Source organism: Myodes glareolus, chromosome 6, assembly GCF_982192425.1.
Source record: "Myodes glareolus chromosome 6, mMyoGla1.1, whole genome shotgun sequence".
Classification (NCBI taxonomy): Eukaryota; Metazoa; Chordata; class Mammalia; order Rodentia; family Cricetidae; genus Myodes; species Myodes glareolus.
In genome coordinates, this window is record NC_142031.1 from 21199560 (window position 1) to 21214784 (window position 15225).

General features: G+C 51.1%; 1 protein-coding gene across 11 annotated transcripts in view; it reads left to right on the forward strand.

Moving 5' to 3' along the window:
* Positions 1-15225, forward strand: part of Iqsec1 (IQ motif and Sec7 domain ArfGEF 1) — a 334563-nt gene that overhangs the window by 224068 nt on the left and 95270 nt on the right. The window contains exon 1 of one of the 11 annotated variants that reach the window (XM_048416440.3): positions 8147-8634. The exons of 9 other annotated variants lie outside the window; for them this stretch is intronic. In XM_048416440.3, the coding sequence (XP_048272397.1) occupies positions 8567-8634 (68 nt within the window). In that variant the 5' untranslated portion in view covers positions 8147-8566. Of the gene's footprint in view, positions 1-8146; positions 8635-15225 lie in introns of those variants that run through there. One more of the 11 variants, XM_085690584.2, reaches the window with a different exon arrangement.

Below are 15225 nucleotides of genomic sequence, written 5' to 3' on the forward strand. Positions count from 1 at the left end.
CTTAATTTCTTAATTATACTTTACATTTTAAAATGAACTGCAGAAGCACAATGCCTCAAACAAGAGTAGGAACATACATACAGTATAAAAAATAACTCAAATTTGTATCAGTATACCAAAGTCTATTCCAATGTAAAATATTTGACGTTGGTAGTTGTCTTTTTATCCTATATTCCTATATCCCTCTCTAAACATTAACAAACATCCATGACCCACCAAATGACCACAAACCACCCTACCCGCTTCTTGAGAATGTAGGCCTTGTGTTCTCTAGACTGTTTCCTGTTGTCTGGGGTCATCTTTAGGGAACCCTGAGAAAACTAGTCCTGGGAAAACTTGTTGTAACGTCTGTTGTCAGTCTCAGAGCTGTTCCCATGCAGAGGGATCAGTGTATACGTCACCTGTCTTGTAGTTTTCCTTAGTTTATTATTTTGTGTCTATTATTTTAGATTTTCAGGTCTCCTCTGCTCAGACCTTATCTCTATTAAACTTAAAGGAATCCACAACCGTTCATTTCCTGTAGAAACAATAGTATAACCTCTGTCCCAACACAATACATTTTCTGACTTTTAATTTAAAGACATGCCTAAAGTATCCAGACTGGTCTAATTTAGCAGTACCTTTTAGAATCCAGTGTCTCTCAGCAGCTGTTGTTCACTTATCAGCATTCAAAAAATTCAAAGTCAACACAAGATCATACATATGGTTATATATCATATATAACCATGTGTATTTTCCATTTTTGTATGGTCTTTTATATTATTTTACTCTCTCTTTAAAGACTTTATTATTTTTAAACTATTTTTCTGTGACTATCTAGACCCATTTTTTCTATGACCGTCTATACCCATTTTCTTTTCTTAAGCGCCTAAGCACATTTTTAAGCACACTATAACCCATTGAGAGGTTTAAACTCACCTTGTGACTTTGTGCTGTGGCTGACTAAGCCCCGCTTGGATCTCTGAGAGCAGAGCTTTATAACACACAGGCCTGGCTGAGAGCTGTATTTAACCGCCTCAGCTCTAGGAAATTGGTACTTTCACTGTAGCAAACATTTTTACTTAGCTTCTTGTTTCTACTTAACGTGCCAACTGCTCAAGTGCTGAACTGCGCCTCTGTACATCGCGAGCACCGGGCTACTAGGAAGCCATGTCATTTTTTCCCCAGATTTCTCAGTCCTACATAGAAATATTGTTAAGTTGGGAGTGTCACCCTAGCACCTGGCATACATCCCAGCCCCCTAGCCTGGGAGTTGCATTGGTCTGGACTCCAAATCCCAGCATGCCAGGTCCTGACTCTTCCCCAGGGGAGGGTCAGGACCACTCCCACAGGGTATTTAAGTGGGCTCCCAGAAGAGGAACACGTGATCCTAGGTTTGCTTGTGCTCTCCGGGTTTTCTGTCTCCCCTGCCATGCTCTCGGCCACCCGAGAGCGCTGCACTTAATAAAACATGGGCATTTTAATTCGGTTTAATCTGTTTTAATTGGATTTCTTTGTACCGGTAGAGCGGCTCGTCTTAGAATTTTTTCCTAACAAATACGAGCCTCACATTGGGCACTAAATGCAGGTTTGCTTGGATTGCCAGCCCCCAAATCATGACATGGAAGCTTATTATTATTTATGAATGCACAGCCTTATCTCAGGTTGTTTCTAGCAAGCTTATTTTTTAACTTAAATTTTCCATTTCTATTCATCTATATGTTGCCTCTAAGCTCATTTGTCATCTGCATACTGTTCACCCTGCTTTTCTGCTTCCTTTGTGTCTGGCTGTCTGGTCCCTGGCTGGCTGGCCCCCATTTTCTCTCTACCTGCCAGCCCCACCTATCCATCCTCTGCCTAGCTATTGGCCATTCCGCTTGTGTTCCACTTTCTTAATCAGTTCTAAATGTCACCACTGTCACTGTGGTTTTTGTTCATTCTGATCAGGTGGTGAAATACACAAGGCTCTCCTCTTCCCCTTGTCTTTTCTCCCTTTCCCTCCATTTTCCTCTGTACCCTTTCTACTCTTCCCTCTCCCAAGGTGATGTGGAATTCACTGTGTAACCAAGGATGGCCTTGAACTTGAAAGGGTGTTCCTACCGCAGTCTCCTGAGTACTGAGATTCTAGGCTTGAGCTGCGCTCCATAGATGTGCTTTAATCTCTCTTCCTGTTTGGATAGCTCCTGCTATCCAGAAGAACAGGAGAGGGCCCAGTCTCAGGCTGATGTTGGAAGTGAAATGATTTTAAAAATAAAACATGAAATCATTAGGGTGGTCCACTGAGAGAATCAGTGTCTGAAGGTCTGAAGGTATCGGTGAGGGGGAGGTTACAGAAGAGCCTCTGCCAACCAGTTGGCCTGTGCAGGTGAGTGTGTGTGTGTGTGTGTGTGTGTGTGTGTGTGTGTGTGTGTGAGAGAGAGAGAGAGAGAGAGAGAGAGAGAGAGAGAGAGAGGAAATAGGAGACACGGAGGTCAAAGAGGAGGTGAAGTCCTGGGGAGAACACAGCAGCCCTCTTAGAAGGGGACGTGCATGCATACACAGACACACACACACACACACACACACACACACACACACACAATCTAGAATTCCTGTCCTGGTTCCTATCCATCCAGAAGAGTAGCTTTCCTCTTTTATCTATGAGTGGACAATAAAGTGAGCAGTACTGGCAACAAGCTGGGGTAGGGCAGACACTGAGAAAGACTCCCTTGGTGACTTGAAAGCCATGTTGCATGGTTGGCTGTTTTAGAGAAAAAAAAAATTTTTTTTGAGACAGGGTTTCTCTGTGTAGCTTTGGAGCCTGTCCTGGAACTAGCTCTGTAGACCAGGCTGGCCTCGAACTCCCAGAGATCCGCCTTCCTCTGCCTCCCGAGTGCTGGGATTAAAGGTGTGTACCACCCCTGCCCAGCTTTAGAGAAAACTTTTTAGGCTCAGTTCTTAGGTGTATTGTTGAAACAACGTGTGCATATATCCAGACATCTCTAACACTTTAGTCTCTCTACTCTATAGCAAAGTAACAGAGCCACTTCCCATTGTGTGCGGCTTGTGAATTTGCAGCATAGAACACTGGCTGCAGTGAGCAGGTAGTCAGTGCTCACGGGGAGAGTCCCCACTGTATTAAATTTACACAGTTAAAGCTCAATCCCTGTGAGTGTCAAAGAGCTTCAGGGGTGGGGAGGGACAATCTGTAGAGTCGGAGCTCCCTAATTCATCTTGAGAAGGATGCCCATGCCTTACCACTTCCGATTGGCTTGGTTTCCACAAGGTCACTGCCCTGGATTCATCTTTGTCCTTGTTTGGGGGGTGAAGGTACAGATGGGGAATAGGCTCTGGGAACCTACCTCATGGCTATAAACTCAGCAACATGACAGGACCAGGGTCTCAGAGCCAGGGTCCTGTCAGCAACTGGACCTGCAGTGTCGTCATTGTGTGTGACCTTGGACAAGTCACAGCACTCTCTGAGCCTCTCTGCCTCCACCTCTAGCAGAGAAGAATTGGGTTAGGGTCTCTGTCGTTTGAGTTGCCTTTGTTCCCTGTGCGGAAGATGGGGAGAACCAGAAGGGCTAGCTTGTGTTTCCACTGAAGGCTCATGAAGGACCCTGCCTCCCAGACTCCACCTGCTGCCATATCCAGCTAGGCCTGGGCTCTGGTTCTGACCTGATACCATGTAGAGGTTGTGGTACCAAGTTCCTGAGTGTCCATGGCCCAGGACTAGCGTATGCTCATGGCTGTCTGTGCTCCTGCTCTCCCAGTGACAGAATTCCATCGGATCATGCAATTGTCCTCAAACTTCTTGCCCCTCCAGCCCCTGGGGACAGCTGGAAAATAGCCTAGATCGTGAGTGGGCCCTGGCTCCAGGCCCCACTGCGGATCCGTGCTAGGCAGGTCACGTCCCCTCTCTGGATTTCAGTTTCTTCGTTGGCAAAATGAAAGGCAGAGGGGTCAAGTGGGAGAACTGCTCATTCTTTAATTCAGCTGCTTCTTCTCTCCAGCCCCTGCTCTGGGCTACCTGCTAAGCTAGGGCAGGATGAACTGAGACACAATGTTTTCAGTTGCAAAGTGGCCCCGAGGGGCCCCAAGCATCCCTAGAGCTGGAGCAATCAGGGGTGACTTCCTGGGGGAGGTGGCACCTAGGTCTTGAAAGACAAGAAGCTGTAGAAATTGCAGGTGACTGGCTTAGATGTTCATTATCCTGCTTATTATTTACCAGACCCGTGAATTGAAATAAGGATTTATTGTCTACACCTAAAAATTCCCTTCTGTTATCCTCACCCTCTGAGCAGGATGTTCACCCATCATCTTTCCTGGCGTGGTTTTTGTCTGCCAAGGTGTATGATTCCTGGGCTGAAACATGCTCTCCAGCTCGGTTTCTGGTGGCGCTTCTCAGGGAACAAATGGGACATTTTCTGTGCCTGGGTGGTGGCGACTCCCCGGGCCATATGAGTCAGGGTTGATGCTGAGGGCAGCTCTCCGCAGAGTTTCCATGCAGACCTGCCCTCCTTCCCCACCTCATGCTGTGCTGTGACTCCCCTGTGCCTTTCTGGGGATCTAGGGAACACTCCTTCCTGAGCACCACCCACCCGCAATCTCCAGTCTTCTGGGACAGCCAGCCCTCATGGAGTACATCCTGTCCCAGCCCACATTGTCCTGGGCCATAACAGCAAGCAGTTACCTCACATCCCCAGGGTCACTCAGTTCCGTATTGTTACTGTGCCTTGTGCCAGGATGGTGGGATTCCTGCTCCCACACTTCAGTGGGACAAACTGAGTCTCAGAGAGGCATGGTATCTCAGATATGGACAAGGAAGTCCAAAATGAGTAAAGAGTCCATCCTGCCCCCAGGGACAAGCCTCTGCAGGGCAGAGGTGGTATCCATGGTCAAGATAACTTAATGTGTGTTCTACTTCCTCATCCCTAACATGCCCGGGCTAGGAATACAGCCCAGTACAGCGTGCATGGTCTCTGGGTTCCATTCTCTGCACTGTGGAAGAGAGAGGAGGGAAAACTGTGACCAGCTGCCCAGGCTGGAGGGCATAAGGAAGGCAGGTATGGAAACGATCAGCGAGTCCATCATGACCCGGATCATGCTATTGAGTGCCCTCTGTGATAGCTGCTGCCTCACTCAGCTCCCAGGCACAGTGAGATAGGTGCCCGTGGATGTAAAAGCACCTCCCCACCCAGGCTGGACAGAGTGGTGGTCAGGGGTCTGTGGGTGGAGAGCAGTGGCAGAGCATGTACAAGGCCCATCCCCAGCAAATAGGAATGAAGGAAGGGGGCCCCTCCACTGAGGTGTAGGACGCACTTGGGAGATTGCCCCATCTGGTAGGCTTACTAAATTCCTCTCTGTCCTCAGTCTCAGCCTGACTATCTTCCAGGCACTCTCAACTCTTCAGATAGTCCCCTGAAGCCCCTAAGGCGAGAAAGCAGCCTTCAGAGAAACTGGGGAAGTGGTGGTCTTGGGAAGCCATGCAAGTTCTAGGCCTGGCTTACTGGCTGTGAAGTGGTCAGATGTAGAACTCATGGTAAGGAGAACAAAATATAAAGAAGGATGCAGTGGGGCCCAAAATCTCTAGGGGTGATGATGTCAGCCCCCAACAGAGTCCTAGCCTCTGGTACCTAATAATGGCAACCTCTGTCTGTCTGACCAGCTTTTGGGCACAAAGTGCTTCCTGTGCTCTCTATAGCAGGTAGCTGCCCTGACTGGCATCTGCTACAGAACATGCCTGTAAGGTGCATTTAACGAAATCCCTGTACTCCCAGTTAGTGACAAGTGTCCATGGTGCAAAGTAAGCCTAGGACCAGAGCATCTGTGGCTGAGCTAAGGGCCTAAAGTAGGAAAGTCAATCCTGGTGGGCAATCTGAACAATACAGATTCTTAGCTATGGATAGAAACCTGGGGACCACAAGAGACACAAAGTGCTGACGAGAAGGCTGGGAGGAGACTCAGTAAGGGAGAGAAAGCTGCTGTGGCAATTGACATCTTTTTTTTTCTTGGGCAGTGTGGGTACCAGAGGCAGGCCTGGGGCAAAGGGGAGAGGGGGGATGCTGAATAGAGGGATGGATGGGAGGGTGATAGATAGGTAGATGGAAGATGGGTAAATGGATGGATGGAGGATGGGGAGATGGATTAATAGATGATGGGTAGATGAAGGATAGTATGTAGATGGACTGATGGAGAGTGGGTAAGTGGATGAATAGGGGCTGGATGGGGGAAAGGTGAATGGATGGTTGGTAGATGGAGGATGGAAGGATGATGGGTAGATGGAGGATGGGAGGATGATGGGTAGGTAGATGGATAATGCCTGAATGAAGGGATGATGAATTAGTAGATGGAGGATAAATTGGTGGGAAGATGATGGATGGATGAATGGACAGTAGAAGGAACGAAAAGGAAGAAAAAGGAGAGGTAGATAAAGGGGTGGACAAAAAAGAGGAAATCAACAGATGAAGAGCACATTGTGTGGTGATAAATAGGGAGGGAGAGAGGGAGCAGGAGATGATTTGGCTGTGTTAGCCAAGAACCCACAGGGGGCACACTGGAGAGACAGGTGCCCAAGTAGGCGATAGAGAAGTGTAAACAGGCGTTGTCTCTACCCAACAAGGTGCTGAGAAAGCTCAGCTACAGAGCGTTCCCAGCGAGCCCTGTGTATGCTGCAGAGAGTCAGAGAATGAGGCGGCTCTGAGAAGAGCCAATGAGCTCTGTCTCCGAGTTTCCTTAGGTCAGGGGCTCCAATGCATGGGTAGCCAGCCTCCTCCCACTGGTGTTCAGTAGAGGCTGACCAGGCCTCCTTTATTGTTGCTGTTGTTTTTGTTTGTTTGTTTTTTGTCTTTTGAGACAGAGTTTTTCTGTGAAACAGTCCTGGCTGTCCTGGAACTAGCTCTGTGGACCAGGCTGGCCGTGAACTCACAGAGATCTGCCTGCTTCTGCCTTCCAAGTGCTGAGATTAAAGACGGGAGCCACCACCTTTCTGCTCTATGCAGGACTTCTTAAGAGCTCTGATGTCATGCAGGGCCTGTAAGGATGGTTTATGAAGTTTCCTGTGGTGAAAAGACAGAGGTTTTTGTTTCGTTTGTTAGTTTTGTTCTGATTGGTTTGTTTTAGGGTTTTGCTTTGCTTTTATTTTTTATGGTCTTTTTTTTTTCTCTTGCTTCCAGAACCCCACAGGGAATGGACAGTCTGCAGCTATGGGATCTCTGCTGTGGGAATCAGGCTGGAATGAAGGCAGGACAGTGATGTGCGTATGCCAAAGTCAGAGCCCAGGGACAGCAAGGCAGAGCAGTGTCTGTGTCTAGGTGGCTCTGCCCTGAGCCTCCGGAGGCTCAGTGCTCTGGTGCCCACTAGATGGAACAGTTATTTCCAGGTCCTGGGCGCCCTGCCCTCTGGGGTCTTCCTGGGGGCTGTGGATAGAAAGAAGCCCTCCAGTGGGCGGTAACCTGTGAGTCACCGTCCCTAGGGGCCCTTGCCTGGGAAGCCCCAGCTGCCAGCCCTAGGCCTGGCCCTGAGCAGCTGTCAGGTGGGTGGGGCTCCATCTGGGCCCCAGTCTGGAAAGGCCCCAGGGGCCCAGACCCCCATGGTCCACTGCCTGGAAGGGCCCAGCCTCACCCCTGGCTCTATAGAAGGTTGGTTGACATTCAGAATCCAGCGTCAGTCACTTAGGCTCAGTTTCCTTCCCAAGCCTGTGACCTGTGTGCCTTAGTTTCTGTGTATGGTTGAGAAAGCCATTGAAACCCACTTTGCGGGCCATGGAGAAAAGTGCGTGCTTTTGCTCATACCTATTGGGAATTCCTCCTTGTACCCCAGACTCCTAGAGCTCATGGAGTTCAGGGGAACATGGCAGAAAGGAGAAGACACAGCCAGTGACACGTAACAGAGTGTGGCTTGGCTACGACTGGGAAACTCTCGGCCCAGTGGAGTCCCTGGGTGCAAGCTGCTGTCCTAAGGCACAGTCCCAGCCAGTTTGGTCTTCTTTTCCTCTCTATCCAGGCTTCTTCCGGAACCAGCAGCAGAGCAGACCCTTCTCAGTCCTGCGGGCAGGGCTGTAGCCACGGGGCGGTGTTGGGTTTAGGCCTCTGGGGACTGGTGGAGGATGTGGGCCCGCCCTCGTCTCCACAGCCTCCCTCCCTCAGTATTGCCTCTCCAGTCCCACCCTGTCCTCTGGACTCACAGGGCTCTGGGCTCCCAGAGCCCCCACTTTCCCTCACAGTGGACGCCCCCTCTGTCCCGCCCCAGTGACTCACTGCTCCCCTGGCCCTCTGCCATTCCTGTCTCTTGGCAGGCGGCAGGCGCAAGGTTGTGCTGAAGCCACGGGGTGTGGAGTGTGAGGGACGCTCAGTCGCCAGGGTCTGGAGCTCCGGTCCTCCAGCAGCGGCAGTGGCCAGCCAGGGATAGCGCCGCCAGGAACCTGCAGTGGCCTGGGGGAGTCAGGGCCTTGCCCTCTCCCTGTCTTTGGACTTTTTGTTTTTCATCATCATGAAGAAGGAAGTGACCTGAGAGAGCCCAAGACAAGAGCCATCCCCTGACTGGGAGGAGAACCAGGGTCCAGGGCAGTGGCAAGACCCTCCAGCCACTGAACCTCGCTAATCCAGGCATGAAGGGTGATGGTGGTGCTGTGTGGGGCCTTATGTGGAAATACTGCATCTCCGTGAGGACCCTCAGGTACAAGGGACGGGGTGTGGAGGCGGCTTTGCCCTAGTGGGCCAGGTGAGGGACCTGTGTGGGGTTTGGAGGTCTGGGAGGTAGCAGGGATGGAATACAGGAAAGGCTGAACTTTGTACCCTCCAGAGAAATGTGAAGTCTAGTGGCAAGGAGGGAGGCAGGAAGGAGAGCGGACCAACTATCAGGGCTTGCACTGGCTGCTGCCCCCTGGGGAAGGCCACTGGAGGTACAATGAATAGGAGGCACTTGTTGCATAAGATACCACTAGCTTTGAAGTGGGACTTGGGTACCCCCTCCACCCCACAGGCCTGTTATGCCTAGGTCAACAGTATCATACTCTCTCCTTCTGTGTGTAGTGGGGTGACAGTTTCTCTACCCTCCACATCAGTCCTCTCATGGCAGGGAGTAATGTCCAGGAACAGGTGCCAGACTGGCCCCCTCAGACCTGTGTGTGCACTGACCCAGTCTCTGCAGTGAATCGTCCTCTCCGAAGAGGCTTTTAGGATTCATGTGAGGGTTAAATGTGACCCAGCCCCGAGTGCCAGCAGACACCAGCTAGTGTCGAGTGTGTAATTACCACAGCCACTGTTAGATCTGTCACCCTACCTCCTCAGAGGTCTATGGGAGGTACCTGGAAGGTGCTCATTTAGAAAGAGTGGAAGAAGGTTGAGCAGGACTTTAAGAACCCTTGGAAAGACAGACCACCCAGGGACAGGGTTCACCTGGGCATGGGACTGAGGGGCAGGGGTGAATATCTGGGCTTAACTCTACCTTCTGCCACATCTGATAGGACTTGTCTGGAGCCACAGGATCTTAGGCAAGGCTGGGTTTTCACCTCTGAAACTGGGACCTTAGGGTGTGTAACTTGCATGTAAGAGGACCTAGAAGCGCCACCCAGTGGGGATATACCTTGTGTTTTGAATTCCTCCTACTAGTGTGCATTTTACTTAAAGAGAATGTTTCCTAAAGAATATAGTAGCAAAGAGTCCTTTCTCTTTCCAGGCTCTGGTATATCTGGTATATCAACCTCACAAAATCCCCTTCCTTTGCCTATATTCTCTCCCCTTCTCCTTCTTCCCCTCATTTCCCTATTCCCTTTTTCCTATTTCCTCTTCCCTTCTTTTCTACCCTCCTGCCTTCCTCTTTCCTTCACAAAATATTTGTGCTATCATATAAGAAATACTAGTAGCAAAAAAAAGTATAATTCAGAATAAGATGTTGTATCAATGATAGCAGTGATGAGGAACGAAACAGAGGTATTCAGGAACCTGGGGTGCTGCTGAGGTAAAACCTGCTGAGCTGCTCAGAAGCCCAGGGGAAAGGGGAAATGCAACTGCCCAGTTCACGCCCACTTTAATATGAAGCACATGTACAGTAGCCACAGTTGCTCTGCTACAAGGCAAGCCTGTCTAGAGCCCTGGATGGCAGGCCTTGGGCCCAGACAGATTTATAGTTTCCAGGCCAACAGTGAGAGAGAGGCATTCTGCTTAGAGAAGGATGCCAACTGGTTGTGAGAACCAAAACGCAAAGCAAAATCCAGCCCTGGAGTGAGTCACTGGGCCACCTTCTACTTTAGTCCATGATGGACCTCCTTGGGTGGATAGTTCAGAAGCCAGGCCAGGCAGGACTGAGGCAGGGCCCCATAAAAGTGCCTGATGTTTTGGTCTCACAAACTGCAATAGGTTTTCCTGCCTCGGTCTTTCCTAAGGTCTCTAGGGTTGGCTCACTGGAGGACCCTCAGGAAGTGTTCAAGAATGTAGTGGGCCAGCATGGAGCACTTCTGAGTAGCTGTTGATACAAGTGGTTGTTCTGTGCCTCAGTTTCCTCACCCACAGAATGGGAACATTGTAGAACTTCCCATGGGAAGATGGTAAGTGCTTGTGGCCACTGGTAGTTTGTCCTGATAGGTGGGTTACTTTCCCTTTGGTGATGAAAGAGTAACTTGGGGTGGGTGTGGCACTGTGATCAGCACTGAGTTTGCCCAGTCCTGTACGCAGCCCCCATAGGTACCATGTGTCCTGTACTCAACTAAGGAGGATGGCTCGAGGGTGGGCAGTTGTTCAGGAGGAGTGTATTCTTTCCAGATACCCGCCTCCCATCCCCAGAAAGCCGAGGCCACTCCTTAGAGCCAGATATAAGGAGAGCCAGCCCAAGCAGGCTCCAGGGCATTTTCAACCCCATACTAACTGCCAGGGGAGACCCAAATCCACAAATCTGTGGTGGGGCAGAGCTGGCAGCCGCTGGGGAACAAATTGGAGGGTTGTGATGGGACAGCACATACTTTTCCACTTGCGTCTTCAGATTCCCCTCTGTATGAGCCTGTCACCCCTGGCTGGGTCCCACTCACATCTGGAAAAGCATGAGGTGTACATAGAGCTCTTGCTGCTGCCGGCCCTGGCTCTATGCCAAGGGGATCCAAGGTTCCAAGACAAGGTCTCTGTGAGGGCCATGCCGGTTCTTACTGATTCCTAGTGCAGGGCCATCTGGGTCCAGTGCCCAGGCACTTGGAAGATGTATCTTTGTCTGTTGTGAACTTTGCAAGGCTGTCTCCACATCCAGACAGAGAGAGAGGCAAACTGAGCCAGTACTCCCAATTAGTGTGGACTCTGGTGAACAATGCCAGTGGAGCACAAAGGTATGACCGCCCCCCCCTTTTGTCTCCCCTCCTTTCCTTGGGTTTCAGTGGGGGCTGAGGCAGTGGGCAGAGAGGAAGAGGAGGGGCCCACTTACATTAGAAACTTGGCTTAGCCTTGTGGAAATCACTTTGGAGACTTTTGGAAAGCAGCGACAGGTTGCCTGCAAGCTGCCCCATCCCCAGGCCACCGTGAGGAGGAACCTGTAGCTGTCACTTATCAGCTGTTTTATTTTGTGTGTGTTGGGGGGGGGTGTTGCTGTTGTTGTTGTTGTTTTGTTTTGATAACCATGCTCTCTGGTTGCTTTACCAATGAGCATCATCTGACGACATTGATGCTGTAAGTGGCCTTCAGCAAATGCTCAGCCAGTCTCTCCGTGGATTGCCTTTAGCTTATACCCCACCAGAGCTTGTCCCCATCAGGCTGTATTCCCAGCCTGTCCCCTGCAGGCCATATCCTCAGTGTCATAGTTAGCTTCAGCTATCACCTTGACATAAATCAGTAAATCAGGAGTCACCTGGGCAGAGGAAACCTCAACTGAAGAATTACCCAGATCAATTTGGCCTGTGCCCATGTCTGTGGAACATTTTCTTACTTGCTAATTGATATAGGAGGGCCCAGCCCACTGTGGTGGATGTCACCCTAGGAACGTGGGCCTGAGCTGTATTAGGAAGGTAGCTGAGCAAGCCAGTAGCAGTTCCAGCATGGTGTCTACTTTAGCTCTTGCCTCCAGGTTCCTGCATGGACTTCCCTCACTGTACTGACATGGAAGTGTAACCCAAATAAACGCTTTTGTGCCCCAAGTTGCTTTTGGTCAGGGTGTTTTATTACAGCAACAGAAGCAATTAGGACACTCAGCCTGTTCCCCAAAGACTTTATCTTTACCCTGTCTCCCATCAGACTGAATCCTCGGCCTGTCTCTATCAGGCTCAAGAATGGCTGTCACATATTGGCGTAGTTGGGCAAGAAAGATGAGTTTGTCCCTTGAGAGCCCAAGAGGCAGTCACATCTCCTAGGCCAGGATGCCCCTGGATGCACGGTGCTGAGTAGGGTGTGTTCAGAAGAGCAGACCCACCCTGAGCCTTGTAGGCCTTTCTCCCCTTCTGCTGCAGCTGCCTCTGGGCAGAAGGACTGGGAGCAGATGGCATCCAGGCCCTGAAAGCATCCCAGGAGCTTTCTGGACAAGCAGCCATCTGGTGCCCCCCATGGGAGGCCCTGAGTGTGCGCTTCCCATTCTGTGCTGTGCCTGTCTGGGCACCTATGACAAGGGAAGCCTCCTTCCTACTTGGAGCTTCCTCCTGCCTTGCTGTTCTGCCCCTTCCTTCTCCTTGCTGAGTGACTGACTGGCTCTGCACTATGGGTCCCCAACCTACCTGATACCCCATGCTGATGAGCCCACAGTAGCCAGGATTGCCCTGATTCCTCCCTTACTGGACGGAACTTAGGCAGTCCAGTGCTCTTGAGCTGGACTTGATCTGTGTGTGAGTCAGGCGAAAAGACTGGAGGCATAGCAGAGCCGCCACCTCCTTTCCTCGCTCTGGGTACTGCTCCCATGGTACTCTTCATTCCCACCTGGGCTCAGTCCTGCAGGTCACCCTGTTATGATGCTCCACTGTCCACTCCTCTACTGTGTCTTCAGTTTTGAGATAAAAATTTGCTGCATAACCTGTCCTGGCTTGGAACTCCCTGGATTGTAGGGCTGTGCTCCAAGCAAGGATCCAATGAATCTCAGTGCACAAATGCCAGCCCCTCTGGGCCACCATGGTGCCAGACTGTAACCTCATGAGAGATTTTCACATGCAGGAGTTAGTGTAGCTCTAAGAGGCTTGCTACCTTTTTCCTTTCTGTCCAAGGCCTTTCTTGGTGGGCCATACTTGACAGCAATTATTCTCAGAGAGCTCATGGGAGGAGGCCAGAAGCAGCCCCAGCTCATGGGGAAGCACCTTCTTTCCATCAGGATACAGAGAATTTGCTGAGTGCCTACTGTGTGCCAGCTCAGCAGTGAGCAAGGTGACCGACCCATCCAGGCCTCAAGGAGCAGACAGGTGACGATGTCATCAGATAGGGGTCACTAAGAAGGCAAAAGTGGAGGGGTGACAATGACAGACGAGCCAGCTAGAAAATCCTCTTAGAGCTTCTATCAGGATAAATGGACCCAAGATGTGGCAAGCCCATGCAGTAAAATGCTATCGGCCATTGAGGGAGTAAAAAATCTTAACCCCAGATACAGCCTGAAAGATGTACCAAATGAAAGAGGCCATCATGAAAGCCACATGCTAGCTGACTCCATTCATAGAAGTTTCCAAAACAGACGTGCCTACAGATACAGAAAATAGAGTTGGGGGCTGCCCTGGCCGTGGAGAGTCGTAGAAACAGGTATTGGTTTGTTTTGAAAGCAAAGACCAAGTTGAGCTTGAGCGTGGTGACAGGCATGGGCTCACTTTAGCTGGATGAATTGCATGGCACAGGAATTACCCCTGAATGAAATGGCTTCTACAAAATGAAATGGAAAATAGCAAAGTGGTCTGAGAAGGTACCCTTGAATGGAAGTTCATCAAGAGAATGAGTGGGAGAAGAGCCATGGGCAGAGGGAACAAGTGTAATGGCCCCGAGGCAGGAGCCACATGGCTTTGTGGGTGCAGGTGGCGCCTGCCTCCAGGCCACTACACTCACACTGCATTGCATTACATTACGTCTGTAGTTGGAGGCCAGGCTGTCAGGCGGGAGTGAGGAAGGAAGTGGGCAGGGCCTGCTCCTGAGGCGGACCTGTGTATGTTGGGGGTGGAGAGACAGGAGGTTTCTAGGCAGTCACTCCACTTCCATGAAGAAACCACTGCAGGTAGGAAGGGGCGTGGCAATAAGGAGATGAGGCTTTTATCTAGATAGGAGACCCTGTCACTCAAGGGAGACAGTGCAGGCTACAGATGACCACAGTGCAAATTCAGCCAGGGACAGCTGTATTGCCCCCAGGAGAATTGGGGTTGCAGTGTGAGGTGAAAGCTCCCTGGATGCAGGGCCTGGTTGTGGCCTCAAGGAGGTGGGCACAGACAGCTGAGGCAATGGAGAGGACTCTGCAGTGGTGGCCTTGTATGGGGCAGGGTCTCTGATTCATGGAGGCCTCAGAGAACCCTCCTGACCCCAGAAGATGAGGGCGACCACCCTGCCCTGCCTAAATGACACCCTTGGATCCCACTTAGTCCCGAACTGGTTTCAAAGTAAGTAGGGCATTTTCTTCAGGGTGGCCACCTTACTTAGCCTTTGTCGGGCAGGCTCAGACTGGCCTTCAATGGGACCATAGTACCCACGTGGCCAGAAACCCAGCTGGGGCTTGGCATTCTAAACAAAGCAGGCTGGCCGAAACTCAAGTGGCCCGAAACGCGATCGGTCACAGGAGGCTGGCCAGAGAGCAGCTGCATTATTTATTGTCTGTCCAGTGAGGCTGTTTGAACCAGCTAGGCCTTGAAGGAACCCTCTGGGAAGTATCTTGTACAGGGTGGGTGTGGGCCCCAGGGTGCTGGCCCTCTCACCTGGGGCGGGGCTTCCTGGATGCTGACTGAGCCGGGAGGAAGTTGGGCGTCAGGGCTGTCATGGGGAGGTCCCCTGGTAGGGAGAGCCTGAGGTCCTTCGTCCCCAGGGCCCAAGGAGGCAGGCCAGGCACTGGCTCCAGGGAGATCTCCATTCTTCTCCTGTGACACTGTGAGTACCACTTGCCTCGTCTGGGAGCCTGTGAGGGGCTGATGACTATCAGCAGTCTTATGGGGTCAAGCAGTTGGGACCTTGTGTGGGGACTCATGCTGTTTCTAGGAGCTGTTTTGAGTAACTGCTTTTCCCTGCCTGAGAGACACAGTCTGAGGGTCCTGGAACTCCAGGTGCCTCCCTCCAACTGCCAGATGGGAATCTCTTCAGGGACATTAGGCCAGCATGAGCCTGGGGCTGCCCAAGGCCCCTTGGCCTACCC